This window comes from Epinephelus moara, chromosome 11 (genome assembly GCF_006386435.1).
Source record: "Epinephelus moara isolate mb chromosome 11, YSFRI_EMoa_1.0, whole genome shotgun sequence".
Taxonomy (NCBI): Eukaryota; Metazoa; Chordata; class Actinopteri; order Perciformes; family Serranidae; genus Epinephelus; species Epinephelus moara.
In genome coordinates, this window is record NC_065516.1 from 28869418 (window position 1) to 28883880 (window position 14463).

General features: G+C 41.4%; 1 protein-coding gene across 2 annotated transcripts in view; it reads right to left on the reverse strand.

The window, feature by feature from the left end:
- The window catches only part of prkdc (protein kinase, DNA-activated, catalytic subunit), a 39167-nt gene that overhangs the window by 15310 nt on the left and 9394 nt on the right, over nt 1-14463 (reverse strand). For both annotated transcript variants that reach the window (XM_050056846.1, XM_050056845.1), the window contains 36 exons: nt 14122-14209; nt 13798-13961; nt 13513-13665; nt 13164-13271; nt 12722-12948; nt 12506-12600; nt 12174-12276; nt 11816-11949; nt 11482-11712; nt 10933-11159; nt 10640-10848; nt 10395-10527; nt 9674-9832; nt 9311-9514; nt 8974-9162; nt 8641-8745; nt 8359-8526; nt 8008-8135; nt 7029-7236; nt 6586-6764; nt 6308-6476; nt 6063-6128; nt 5914-5977; nt 4721-4869; nt 4417-4557; nt 4133-4252; nt 3865-4008; nt 3494-3645; nt 2979-3110; nt 2195-2303; nt 1832-1956; nt 1509-1658; nt 992-1165; nt 605-703; nt 289-499; nt 4-178 (listed from right to left, as the gene is read on the reverse strand). In XM_050056846.1, the coding sequence (XP_049912803.1) occupies nt 4-178; nt 289-499; nt 605-703; nt 992-1165; nt 1509-1658; nt 1832-1956; nt 2195-2303; nt 2979-3110; nt 3494-3645; nt 3865-4008; nt 4133-4252; nt 4417-4557; nt 4721-4869; nt 5914-5977; nt 6063-6128; nt 6308-6476; nt 6586-6764; nt 7029-7236; nt 8008-8135; nt 8359-8526; nt 8641-8745; nt 8974-9162; nt 9311-9514; nt 9674-9832; nt 10395-10527; nt 10640-10848; nt 10933-11159; nt 11482-11712; nt 11816-11949; nt 12174-12276; nt 12506-12600; nt 12722-12948; nt 13164-13271; nt 13513-13665; nt 13798-13961; nt 14122-14209 (5392 nt within the window). The remainder of the gene's footprint in view (nt 1-3; nt 179-288; nt 500-604; nt 704-991; nt 1166-1508; nt 1659-1831; nt 1957-2194; nt 2304-2978; nt 3111-3493; nt 3646-3864; nt 4009-4132; nt 4253-4416; nt 4558-4720; nt 4870-5913; nt 5978-6062; nt 6129-6307; nt 6477-6585; nt 6765-7028; nt 7237-8007; nt 8136-8358; nt 8527-8640; nt 8746-8973; nt 9163-9310; nt 9515-9673; nt 9833-10394; nt 10528-10639; nt 10849-10932; nt 11160-11481; nt 11713-11815; nt 11950-12173; nt 12277-12505; nt 12601-12721; nt 12949-13163; nt 13272-13512; nt 13666-13797; nt 13962-14121; nt 14210-14463) is intronic.

The window sequence follows — 14463 nt, forward strand, 5'->3', positions numbered from 1 at the left end:
CACCTGCTGTTTGTGTTTGGCTGAACTCTAATGAAGTCTGAGTGGCTCGGAGTTTCCCCTTCATGCTTCCAGACTGCGTCGCCGCCACGCTCTCTGGGCCTTGAGAGCTTTGGGTTTCAACAAACATGGGAGTCATCACTGTGCTCCTGAAGCGCCAGTTGGAATCAATCACATAGTCCTAGAGAGTGGAGACATTTTATTTATACATCAGGCTCACTGATAACAAACAAATAAAAACTCACTCAAGCCTGCTCACTTTTAATGGACCCAGAGAGAAGTACAACTGACCTGGAAGGTACACTCTGACAGTGGATACTCAAACATGTTTCGTTTGAAGTCAGGACTCTGACTGGTCATTTCCAGCAGCAGATTGGTAGCCAAGCTTAAGAAACACTTTTCTATTTGACAGGAGTACAGAGAACGAAGCACTGTCAACATTCGCTCCAGGGTTGCTGCAGGAAGGCGCTTCTCCTGACTCCAAAAGTTGCGAACATAAAGCCTGAACACAGAATAGACAATTTTTTTTCAGTCAGATCACACTTTCCTGCATAATTTAAGAAAGGATGAAATAAATAAAAGCAAGTGAGAAATGGTGGGTACGTACTGAAGGCCTTGGTTTTCTTCAGACAGTCCCTGAAGTAGTGCTTCTTTGGCTGTGTTCAAAACCTCTAATGAGGTGTTGTCTTCCATGCTCTCTGCATCACTGGAACAATAAAAAACACAGTATATCATTAATATCAGATGAATAACAAGTTTACCTGTCCCTACACATGCATAATGCAGTCCAGTGGCCATAAAAACTATGCTGAAGAATGTGTACTGTTTGCTAGTCTAGCTATTCAGACTTTATTTTGCCCCACATTGACTGCTAGTTACAATTACGCAGTCACCTTCCTTGGGTCAGATCAGAAAAAGTGATAGGTGGTGGCATTTACCAAGACACACAAGTGTGAAATTGTTTGAGAGCAGAAGCCTAAAGGGCTCACAGTACCTGTAGTTGTCCTGAATCCACATGAGGATGTCATACATCCTCTCTCTGCACACCGGTGATGGATGGGACACGAACGCTGTTACAGCTCCCAGGAACTCCTGAAGCTCAACTGGAGACAGGTGGGCAAGAATCTTGTGGATGATATCCAGACACACTCTTTGCCTTGCTTCATCCCTGCGGGAACAGAAGAGCAATATGCAGAGACATGGTTGTAACACAAATATAAAGCATATGCAAATGTGTCACTCTTCTGCGTAAGTGACATCACCGCTTTAAACAATCTGCAGCTATCTGCTTGTATGTGAAAAAACATGTCAGGAGATTTAATGCCAGATCTTTGGAGAACAAACTACAATGCAGTGTACAGGCTGGCAGGTTAAGTCAGTCTTTTCAGTAATGGTCTCATCTGTTTGCGCAAAGTCACACAACAATTCATAAATGTCTCTTTTTTGCTGAGATCTCTGAACCAAAGACAATAAAGATCCAGATCATGGAGAAGAGTATGGTTAGTACTTACCTGTGGCTCATCATCTGAACAAAGCCTGTGGTCTTCAGATGCAGAAAGATGTCTGGGATGACATCGGCACGGCTCAGCACGCACTCCAAACAGTTAGTCTTTAAGATGCCGTGCAGCTTTGGCAGGAGGGAGAACACGTGGTTGACAAACCTGAAGCATTTTAAATAAAGATGTAGTTACAATAACACATAAGACAGGTTAGCAAATTACTTAATTTCCATGCCTAGGATCAGATAAAGGGCAATTTACACACAGTAATTTTCAATTTCGATTTATATTACAGGAGACAGCATAAATAAAACGAAGCAGAACTAGAGACTCACCCATCCATAAACGGAGGGAAGTGTTTTGACACTTTGTTCAAGCAAATAATGAACTTGTCATCCATGTCTTTTTTCTTCAGATTAGTGATCTTACTCGCAGCGAGACTGAGAAGTTCTTGACGATGCTGAGAATAATGAAAGTTTGCATGTGATATATGTCACAAGTTTAAAAAGGAAAAACAAGAGTATCCCTGATAACAGATAACATTTGAAGTGCTCCCTATCATCAAGACTTAATCTAAGCATTAAATTATGAAAATAAATTCTCTTTTCCATGTGTGATCTTTCTTGCTAAGGTGCTCTGAGCTCTCCTCAGACATTAACATGAATGAAGTGTAACTGTAATTTAACCAGTTCCCATACATTGTCCTCAGTCATATTCTTCAGGACGAGGCCGATAATTTCAGCAGCAGCTGCGTAGACGTCTTTGTACCTTACGAAGGAAACGTTGTTGGTGAGAGACTGCATGTACCTGGAAAAAAAAAAACACAACATAGAAATGATTAAAAACACTTTCCAAGATGGCAGCATGTGAGCTACAACACACGCTGAGGCGGAATCCAAATGTGCGGACTTCACCGCACTTGCAGACTCGTGGACTTTGCAGGCATGTTCCTGGGATCTTCTTTTGTAACTTATAGGCCTACCCAATTTATTCAGTCATAGCTTGGTCCTTATTTGAATGTCTGCTGTCTGTATGTTTCACAGAAATTAATTTTGTTCACTCAAAAACAACCCTACACGTGTGACATATATCTTGTTATCTGCAGGGACAGATGAGCAGACAGAATATGGCAGCAGTTACAATGATTGTAATTGTCGCTTAAACATTTCCATGGCAACAAGTAAAACAGTCTCGAGGGCTGTCTCTCAGCAGCTTGCGGTCTCTGCCCTAGCAGACTTTACATGATGAAGGGGAACCCGTCACACTACAGTCCACAAGGGCTCAGTCTGCAAGTCCAGAGGGTGGACATTTGGTGCAGCCTGAATATACTGCTCTCCACTTCTCTTCCTGACCTCTGAACTTATAGCTTGCAACTTAAAAATAACATTTGTATGAGCAAATTGAGTTATGGTGTCAAACAGTAAAGCTGTCAGGTGACACGTTGCACAGCGTGTTGCCATTTGGCTACAGCATATGCTTTACCCGTCATATTCAATTCCACATGAGGCATCGTAAGCAGGGAGGTTGTTGGCCAGGATGATTCCCAGCAGCTGAAGTCCAACAGAGTTGTCTTTGCTATTTGGGTCGGTGCCACGGAACCGGTCATATATCAGACTATAAGAAAAGAGATGAAGGCAAGGATCAGTTAAATCCCATTTTACTTTTAAAATACAGAAAAACTATCTGGTGTACCATCAGATCTATTGCAATTTTCAGCTGAACAATCATTATAAAGTGGTAGAGGTAGTGTTTCTTTCATGCACACACACGTCACACACTTACAGTTAAGAGGCTGAATTCTATTCAGTGCACCCCTAGCTCTAGTTTCAACTACAGCCCATTTTCAAAGTGCATTTTGCTCGATGTAAAGCTTTAAACCTTCAGGGATCATGCAGCATGTGTAAAGAGTGTCTGAGTCCTGAACTGCCTATTTACCACTGAGCTACAGGCTTGTGTCAGAGCATATCAATTATTCAGTGACAGTGTGCGAGTAGTACCTGTAAGGCACATGCAGACAGTCTTTCCAGCACTCTACTAGAGTGCGAATGATCTCCAGGTTGTGGCGGAAAACTGGCCTCTTGGAGTGGAAGCTGTGCTTCATCAGGAACTCCAACAACCGGTTTGCGAGCACTTCATCTCTGGGGTTACCCTGGGTCAAAAGAATTCTGTTACTAATGTTGATAGTTATTTTATATGATAATAAAATACAACAACAGCTACATGACAACTTTTTTTAATTTTACGTAATTCTTATACCCCTGAATGTGGCGATATGTTGGAATTTTTACTTTAAACTGTTGCTATACACACAGACCATGACAAACATATATGAATGATTTATGTTTCCTGTCATTAAAATGTAAACAACCTTGGGGCTGGCCAGGCTCGTCCAAGAGAGCACTATGACGACAATATCCACCACCATGAAATGGATCCCGTCTCCTCCGTTGTTTCCAGACACAACGATCTGCAGGAGCGGCCCCAGCCAGTGCTTGGCATATGGTTGAAACACCTGGAAAGATCAACAGCAAAGACTAAATCCTTGAAGCAGAGTATGAGGTATCACCTACGAGCAGATACGGTATAATCAAATTTATTTTCAAAGACAGTAACTGAATGAATTGAGGGGCATTTACCTCCTCTGTGTTGATGATCAGTTTTGAGATGAAGAGTCTAATATTCAGAGGTGTTGCTGGATTTGCTAGTTTTGTGTGTAGGAATTTCATCCATGGAGGAAGCTCACTCGGCATGTTTCCCTGTTTCATTAACAGAGATAAGAGAATTTTAATGACACCCTGGATGTAAACATATTTCATGTAACGTCATCTGTTTCTGTCTCCAGTGTCAGTTAAACCTGTTCAGATTAAATATAATGGATCCAAAGTCAAAGCCTGCTGTAGTCTTCCTCAGTGCCACTCACCTGTTCAATTTTGGGGGTAATGTTGTTCCTTTGCATATGTCCGATGAGAGCAGTCATGGTCGCCATGCATTCATGCTGATTTAGCTCATCCATTTCTAGATCCACCATTGCATCCTGGGAGGGATCTGCCTCTTCTGTCTCCTGAATCCACAAACATACATACAAACTTAAGTATCACCAAAAAAACCCAGATTGTAATGTTCTGTTTTTAAACTGCAAAGCACCTGTCAGTCACAGCGCTACACATACATACATTTAGTTTCCACCAAGGATCAAAGTGTTTAAGGTAAAGAAAAAGACTGACTCTTTTTGCAACAGTGCGTCTGTGTCCTTCAGGGTTTTGGGAGCTGAGCGAAAAGCTTTGGACTCCGGTGGAGAAATCAAACTGACTCATCTCTTCACTCAGGCTGCTGTCGGCCATGTAAGACTGGGAGGACAGATACACTGGAGCTTCTGTGAAAAAAAATAATAATAAAAAATCATACAGTAAATCTCATGAACAAACATCAACTTCAAAAATCTATCACTTTTCACGTCTAATAATTAAGCCTTAACACTGCATGGTTCGGTGTGGACACAGAGCAGGCAGCAAGGTCAAAATCATTTAAATGCCCTGTGACAAAAATGACCAAATTCCATTAGTTTAAAGTTTAAGTTTACAAACAATTCTGGTTATATTAATGTTGAAAATGTATTGAAATTTAAACTGTTACAGTTTCATGTTTTTTTTTTGATACTTCCTAACTCGCTTTCTTCCCTTTTTAGCCTCACACATTTAAAAAAACAGAATATTTGTGTATACGTGTTTTAAGAATAACTTTTTTATATTCAAATCAACATTTTGCAATATATATAATTTTACATTTTTCAGAATCTAAAAAAAAGAGCATTTAAAAGGGAAATTTTACTCCATAAAAATTTAAATAAGCTATTGTATAAATTCATAAGTTAAACATTTTGAGAAATATGCCTTTTCTCTTTTTTTCTGAGGAGAGTTTTTAAGTTGTCCTTTCACTTCCTGAGACTATGAACAAAACAAGCTCGTCTTGTGTGAGACATACGCACAGACATTTAACAAGGTGTTTGCCCTGGAGATAAGGCGTCACTGAATCCTCATCTACATGAGTGAATACAGCATCGATTAGTGACCACATCAGTTTATTCACCAATACCAAGTGTGTAGCCTTGATTGTGTTGCAGGACGTTCATGAAGTCTCTCCCAGACTGACTAAGACTATGAACACTGGATATCGTCGGCGCAAAATAGACGCACAGATGAAGAAAATATTGAGTGGTTGGCGAGATTTCTTTTGTTTGTTTCTATGATTTCAACACAGATTTGTTGTTCACAATGTAGCATTATCAGGAAGAAAATAGGGTGTGACCTCTTGGACCTATTAATTGTGAATTTTCTAAGTCCTTTTGGATTTTTATTTGTCAGAGACGCAGGATGTGTACCTAGAAACATCACTGAACATCGATGGTGGCAGTATTTACCTCCATTCTCCTCGCTCACTTCTTTTCGTATCATCACGTATTTCTTCTTTCTCTCAAGCGGCACCTACAGTGATGAAAGAATAAATGAATATACATACAATATAGTGTTAAACAAACAGGTATGTTTAAAAAAGACCAAGAAAACATACCTCAATTTCTATTGGAAAGTTGTAGGTCCTTTCAGTGTCAATGATATTTTCCAGGATGAACTGATACTGGACAAGAAAAGAAAACCACAATCAGTGAAGAACTCTTGAGTCCTCCAATCACTCATTCACTCTCTTCCCATCAGATAAGACCACATTAAAAAATGTGAAGTGAGTTGTGTAATTAACTGTAGTGCATCACTCCAAAATGAGGTGAGTTCATTATAACTATAGGAGCCAGTCTGTACCTTCTCTGGTTTCTCACTGAAGAGGAAGCCTTGGTAGAATTTGGGCTCGTTGAAACTGCAGCTGATGACGGCGATGGCGCAGTTGTACGCAGCACAGTGATATTGTCTCCTGAGTTCAAGGAGCTGAGTTTCGCCAGACATGTTCTCAGTGAATGCTTCAAAACATGACCTAATCAAAATTTAAAAAAATCAGTATTCATTACTTCATAGAAAATAGGGACGTGTTAAATTTTACTGTCGTGTCTTGAGTTGTGAAATGTTGTGTTGTGGAGTCCTACTTGATCAAGGTCTTGGACAACTCATTCCCCTCTGGTTTATCAGAGCGACAGTAGGCTTGATTGATGCGGGAATCCTTGGAATAAACCTCTTCTTTGGGAAGCCGAGAGTACAGGAGCTCCATCAGCTTGTAGCAGCCGTTCTTCTTCATCAACTGGATCTCAAATTCGGTTTCATTTGACTGAAATTGATAGATGAATAAGCCTTAAATCGATTTCCAGTGTGCTCCTGAGACCTCAATAATATACCACTAGCTTTTGTATGTGCCAAGTGTTTGATTAAAAGCTGAAATTTTCAGATTAACAACAACAAATAAACAAGGTGTCATCACAATTACCAAGAAAGTAAACAAGAACATCACAAATAAAGCTATGACAGCTATTAAAGTGTTAATTGTGTATCTTCAATTATTCCCTGAATGCAACAGCGTTAAGCTGACGCAAACCTTTGTGAAGCGACTGAGCAGCAAAACAATTATGTCTGAGACGTTTGCCACAAAGAAGTCATTCAGGGCCTTGGTGTTACAGTGAGAGGCAAGAGGCAGGAGAACCCTCTCTGTCATGGCCTGCAGCATGGAGCTCATCGGCACATCACCCTGTTGGATCACCTTGTATACTGTACACAGCAGCTGTAGCTGCCGCTCACCGCTTGACCTAGTCAGACATCGACAAACACAGGAAAGACACAAAATAAGGTACTCCTGTGATGCAATATAATGAGGTCTCTTTTCAGTAGTTCAAACAACAGTGAAACATTTCTGCAGTCCAAGGCAAAGCCCTCAAATATCTTGTTTCGGTCCAAGAATCCAAAACTATTCAGTTTATTATCATGTACGACAAAGAAAAGCATCAAATTCTCACATTTAAGAAACATGAAACCAGCAAATGTTTGGCTTCTTTTCTGCTTAAAAAATGACTAAAACATTTCTTCCCTTATCAAAAGAGTTGCCAATCAGGGCTGCATGATATGCAAACAACAGGATTTTAGTGGGAAAGGTAATTTTTGTAGTTTGTTTTCACTGACAATTGACTTTTGATTGCTTTTTGCTGAGGTCTGTACCAAACAAGTGTGCTCCCTTACATCTGGAATATGATTTATAGGCTGGGGCATCTCTGTTGCACCTCAGTTTTTCGTTTGTAATTGTATGTTGTAGCACATTTTTACCTTTATTGTAAAACTGCAGCTTCTGTGATTTGGATATTGCACTTGGCAACATTGCAGTTTCTGTAATTATTTCATCAACTGTAGAGCCCTATTGCCAAATCATTTTCCGTTGATCGATTAATCGACAATTTGTTGCTGCTCTACTTTCGAGTCACTGATGCGTATCATCGCTCATAAAGGTTTACTGAACAGAAACTGTTCTGTTGATTCCATTGGTCATTGTGAAAAGCAGGTACTCAGGTATTCTTTACTTTACTAACCGCTTTGCAATTCTTTGGAAACAGGTTTGGAAGGACTCCTCCATGATGTGTTTTCTATCTCGACACAGAATCCCTGCCATCAATCTGAGCAGGAGTGGGCTCTGAGAAAGCTCCAGGGCATCAAGCAACTAAAGACAGAAAGAACCGTATGTTTAGTCCAACAAAACCTCCCAAACAAAACAATTTCCCCCCGGGGATTAATAAAGTATTCTGAATCTGAATCTGAATCTGAAGCACCACTTGCAAATAAAATCTGGTTAAAACAAAAAGAGACACTTGTTCTAAGAAAATCTATCAAATTAATTCCCCCCTCAATTTTTGTTGTCCTCCTTAACCTCCAAAACACTTTACCTTTCGGATACAGTCCATGTAGTTGTTGCGGTGTAGTGAGCCCTTTGCAAACTCATCGGACTGCATGGGGAAGTGGGACGCCACCAGGGCATCGAGGGCTCTCTGCAGCTCAGCCAGTGGCTCCTCTGGGAGGGTGGTGAAGAAGGGCAACACCAGCAGGGCCTGACTCTGAAGAGTTGAGACAATCCAACATACAAAATGTAACTCAAACAGAAAACTCACACAGCAATTTAAAGTAATCCACAACACTGACTGTGTCAAAACGTATACCCTTTCCATTACCTTGAGATTCAGAGGCAGATTCATGTCAACCAGCAGCATAGTGAAAGTGGAAAACACCGGTCTGAAGGCTTCATGGTTTATATCGGAGCAGACAGAGGAGTCAATCTGAACAGAAGGAAAAAGTGTTCATGAAATGAGAGTATATACTGTGTAAGTGTGTATTGTACTATTGCATTGATTCATCTGGACCTAAGTACATAAATTATGATGATTATTATTACTATTACTCAGGGGTGTTAATGTATTCATTTATTCACAAACCTCGCAGTAATAGTTCCTATTTAATGAGATGAAGGTTGTTTTTCTATAACAGTAACTTCAGCTTCATAATACCTGCAGGAGCTTGGAGAGCAGCAGAAGAGTGGCAGTTTTGCTCTCTGGAGTTGAGGAGTGTCCTTCCCACCACGACTGCAGACTATTCCACCTTCTCAGCACCTCCTCAACTAGCTGTTTTCCCTGAGTCTTCCTCACTGAGCGCTCTCTGAAGCTGTGGTCCAGCATGCCGTTTAGCAACAAGCTCACCTGATGAAAAATTTAACAACAGGACAAAAAACACCTCAAACAGTAAAACAATTATATTCCTTTACAGGTGCACCGCACGGCTACGATGCAAAAACGTTTCTACAAGAAACATATTCTGAAACTATGTTAAAAAAAAAAAGAGGGTTACCATGCTGGGATTTAGAGAGGAAGCTTTCATGAGGCGTGGTACTGTGCTGTCCAGACTTCTCAGCAGCTCAGTGTTGATGGTCGTCTGGAAGAGGCTGTAGAAGTACTCGCCGTGCGAGAAGCTCAGGAAGTTATGGCTATGACCTCCAGATATAGGCACAGAAAGCATGATGGTGTTCAACAACAAGTCCACCAGCTGCTCACTCTGCAGAAACACAGTAATATACAACAAGCTGTGAAACACTTGGTAAAGACATAGACAAGAAAAACTTCTGTCATATTCATCCAAAATTTGTTTTCACTGTAGGTAGTTTAATTTTCATCTGGTTTTATCAAATCTAATCCAGAAAGTGGCAGCACTGACCTGTTGACTTAGAGAAAAGGCGAGCTGAAGAAGGCCATCTGCTAGCCTCTTGGTGTTTACGTCCAAGGATGGAAGTGCCTTTCTGTCCCCACCAGGTGCTATACCTTTATACACCGTCATCAGAAGTCGGGATCCAAGGGATATGGAATAGGTGGCATCCTTTAATGTGACAAACAAAACACGTAACAATCTGTAGCTGCTACTTTATTGGAGAAACAACAACAAGCACTGTAAGGGCCGTGACACATCAAGCCAACTGTCGCCCTAGTTTTGGTGGTGTGCCGTTGTGTATTGTTAGCACTAGTTGGCCCATGTCAGCTGATTTTCAGCCAATTCAGCATGTTGAATTAGCATCAGGGACGGCAGAGTTATGGAGTTATTTCCTCTCATGATGGTGCAGAACGTACATGCTAGGTGGCCGTTGACTGCAGTGTGTTAATGTGCAAATTGTTGGCCAAGGCACAGGAGACGTAAGGCGACGTAAAAGTTCTTTGATGTTGGTTTGGTGTGTCTGGGCCTAATGGAAAAATCCACTGTCTTACACCACAGTTATCAGTGCATTAAGCAAAATGCTTTACTTCAGATAAGTTTCAGTATGTTTTAAGTGTTTAATGATAATGAAAACTTCCATGGCATATCTGGACAACTCAAAGTTGTTGCTGATATTGTAAAGTTTATTGTAGGTAAATGACCACATTTGAGTATGTCCAAGGCGAATTACCTGGCTGAGCAGAATGGAGCTGAGGAAGTCGGCTTTGTGGATCTGCTTACAGGAAGACAGAACCATTTCCATCTGCTCATGGTGGTGCACGGTGCTGGAATGGTAGAGGTCCACAGCACACAACTCCTCTACACTAGAGAGATCATTGAGAAATTAAGGAAGAAATTAAAAAAACATTGCATGTTGCTCATCTTGTTTTATAATGGGGAACTCTAAATGAGAGTACTCAGAGATGATTAACGTACCTTTTACGGGAGACTTTTGTCCGTAAACTGCTTTCAAGATGTGTGCGGTAAGGCGAGGCCAGCAGCGCCTTTAGCAAAGGAACACACACTTCTGGTAGGTTCTTCATTACCTCCACATCTGCCATGTTGAAACCTACAGCGGACGGCTCACACACCACCAGCGCGGTCAGCTCAAAAAAATTGGAGACAAAAATGTCTTGTTCCAGAAGCTGTGGAGAAATTAAGGAAATAGTGAGCAAAGAAAAAGAAAAATGTGGACTTTGTTAATATCAGTGTTGTAAACTCAGTGATACCTTCCAAAACTCCTTGTCTCCTTTGACAAGAATCATGCTGGCAAACTCCAGCAGGCGGACAATGATGGTGCACTTGCTGTAGTTGTACTGGTCCACCTCTCCCGGGCTGAAGTGAGAGGTCTTCTTGCTGACAGGGAAACAGCTCTCTGCTGTTGCCAGATCGCGAGTTGCCAGCTCAGTCAAAAAGAAACGCATCGCTCTCAGAAAGCTTGATTTCTCTTTGGAGCCTTGAAGGAAGGAAAAAAAAAGAACGTATTTATTGCGATCACTGCGGGGAAAACACTTTTTACCATTTGATAATGTCACCTGGACAAGGAAACAATGTAGAAACAATTTCCCCCTTTATCTGTGATTAAAGCGACATTTATTGTGTACAGTATACATGTGTGAATCCTGAGCAGATGTTGACAGGCAGAGGCGTTTCTGAGCAGACGGCATCATCATGATGGAGCTCTTCTTCTGCAAAAATGACTGGCCCATTGTACATTTTTCCAATATCCCATTGTAAGAAATGGGTAGTAAAAAACTGCTTGCACAAATAAGACTTACTGAGCATGTGATGAGGCTTGATTATGTGTAAGTGGATGAAGGTGTTGTAGCAGTCCAGGGCAGCCAGCAGGAGGTCCATCCACTGCAGGGTGGCTCTGACGCTGAAAGGACCCGTCAGGTCCCTGAGAGTGGGCTGCTGGAGGAGACCTCCGCCCTCAAATTGTGAGATCAGGAAACCCATGCCATGATCCTTCAGCATGCCATCTACCCACTGCGGTGGCGACTTCTTTCCTAGGTTCATTCACACACATCAAAGAATTTATTCACACGTATAACTAACATAAATTAAACATGCATTACTGTTGTGCTGTTTCAGCTCCATAGGAGTGCTCACCTGGGAGGAGAGGTATGAACTCGTAGAGGAGTTCCATGCATTTGTGGCGACACTCAGTCTGAGGTCGGCCACATTGTTCCAGAAGCCATAAAACCACATCAGAGAGACACAGCTTTCCATCTGGTGGAAAACCCCTGCGTGAAGACAGAGAGGAAAAAAAAATAAAATGGGAAATTTGACATTTATTTATGCATATAAATCATGTCATTGTCACATAAACATCACTGCAATTACAGCAACAAGCCTTTGTACAGAAAATGAGTGCAGATATACTCAAGTTAGATTCACTAAGCAAAGGTGTGGAAAGCATCACGGATTGACTACATGGAAATCAGTTGAAATTCTGCAGAGTACTGACCTTGGGATGCGTGTCTTTGCATTGTGCTGATTGAGACTGGGGGCCTTCTGTTTGATGATTCTTTTCAGGTGATCAATGGCACTGCAACACTGCTGCAATGTGCCTGCACATGGAAGAGAGGCAAGAACAGCTTCAGACCTCTTTGAAAGTCAAATTATAATCTTCCTTTAATGTGCAATGGACAGTGGTTTAACACAACATTAATGCTTTAAAAAAATAGTAAATGTAATGAAAGCCGTCTAAATACAATTACAAACAAGCGACTTATGACGAGAAGATACTGATAATGATATAAAAAGTGTGTTATTTCTATAAAGCTGAGGAACAATTACCCAAAGATCGCTCATCTGAATGCGCAAGAGCCAGACTTTCCACAAATATGACGAGAACTTCAAAGATAAACTGCTCCACTAAGGACTTCTCCTCCCTGCAGAGACAGGCAACATCATTGATTAAATTCAGTACAAACTGTCCAACATGTTGGCTACATAAAACCATCCTGGGGCTTAATTAAGATGAAACAGAAGTGTAAAAACAGAGAGTCATACCTGAATTGTCTGTAGATACTATTGAATGCTAAGGCTGCACCAAGTCTTTTGAACCCACCAGGGTGGAGAGCCAAGCTGTAGATACGCTTAAACAGGGACTTCATGTTCGTGGGGCTCTTCTCTTGCTGCTTGGGGGTGGTCTGTTTGATTGACCATTTGACAAACTCCTCAATGCAGCGGCCACAGAAGTCTCTGAGAGTGCTGTCCATTGGGTCAACAACACCGTCCTAAAGAGAGAAAAAAAAATCAGGCAACCAAAGGAAGCAGAAAACTGTTATTACAAAAAGCCTGAAACGTAATGCCTTTACCTTAAATGGAAGAAAGGACAGAAAGTGTCCTCTGAACGACTTGAGAGAGGGGTTGAGTAACATTTACTAATGCATAATCTCAAGTCTTGTTTGAATATAGCCCATGAAGCCCTTAATAGAATATCAACACTTACCATAATGGCCTCCAGAACAGCTACTGTATCTTGGCTCTCGAACTTCTTGTTGTTCGTGAACCAATGAATCAGCTGCATAACCAGCGGTTCAAACAGCTGTCTGGTCACCTGGTAAAGAAATGAAAATTCATAAAAAATACTGTAGACATCATCACATACTGTCCATCAGGGGCTTAAACTCAAATGCTGTATCTGTGGAACTTCCTGATAATCTTTGATATCTTTTAAAGGATAATTAATAAAACTTGTCTCTCCCTGCCTGGAATATAATCTTTCCAATTTCTTTGATATTCAAGGACTTTTCATGGGAATTGTTCTTGGGGTGATTATCTCGTTGGAGCGTACATACCTGATCCACATCACAGGCCAGACGCAGAAGCACAGGAAACAGCCTCTTGTGCAGCTTGTACATGGGCGGCAGTTTGTTGTCCCCTTCAACCATCTGAGCACTTTTCCCAACCATGTAGACCACCAAGCTGTGGAGAAGCTCACAAGCTGCGACCTGCACCACAAGAGAAACTGCATTAGAATAATCTTTTATTGCTAGTGGTTGATATCGTCATCATATCTAAGTTTGCATCAGATTAATTTTGTGAACAGATGGTGGAAACTCTTTGATGTTGGTAAGACATACTTTGGTTTGTCTGTCACTTGTGGACAGAGCCAGTTCGCTGATGTGTGGCAGAAATGGGTCGAGGTAGATGACCGGCTTCATATCGGCGAATGGCACGGCAAAGCTGAGCCTTTTCTCAGAATCCCAGGCCACAAATTTCTTCATTGTTTCCTCCGATGAGACCACTAAATGTGCAAACAGAGGCCAATGATCAACAAAAACAGCAAATATCTCTATTTGCAGTCATGTGACAAGTGTTTTCACACCCTCACTCTGGAGCATGGCCCAAATAAACAACATGTCAGCGTAAACTAGAACGAGACGGTCAGTTCAGGAAATTCTCACCAGTCACAAGATTCCTGTTCAGCTTTCCTCCCAGGTGACCGAGCAGCTTCACCACCCTGAGCCTCACCGTGACAAGAGGAGCATCTTCCTGCATTCACACAGAAGTAATCAGTTCCACTACAGTGTCTTTAGAAAGGAGCAGTTGCACTCTGTCACTTTGAGTACTGCACAATCATTGGTAGTTAATTGGCACTTGTCCTGAAGTAATTCAGCTTTAATAAGAGATTAAAATAGAAGTTAAACTACTCGTGCAGGAGCCCTGGTTATTTTGGGGGTCTTTAAAATCCTGCACACACCAGACATGGCATGTTTGCCTTTTTCCATATTCGTATTGTTGTACTA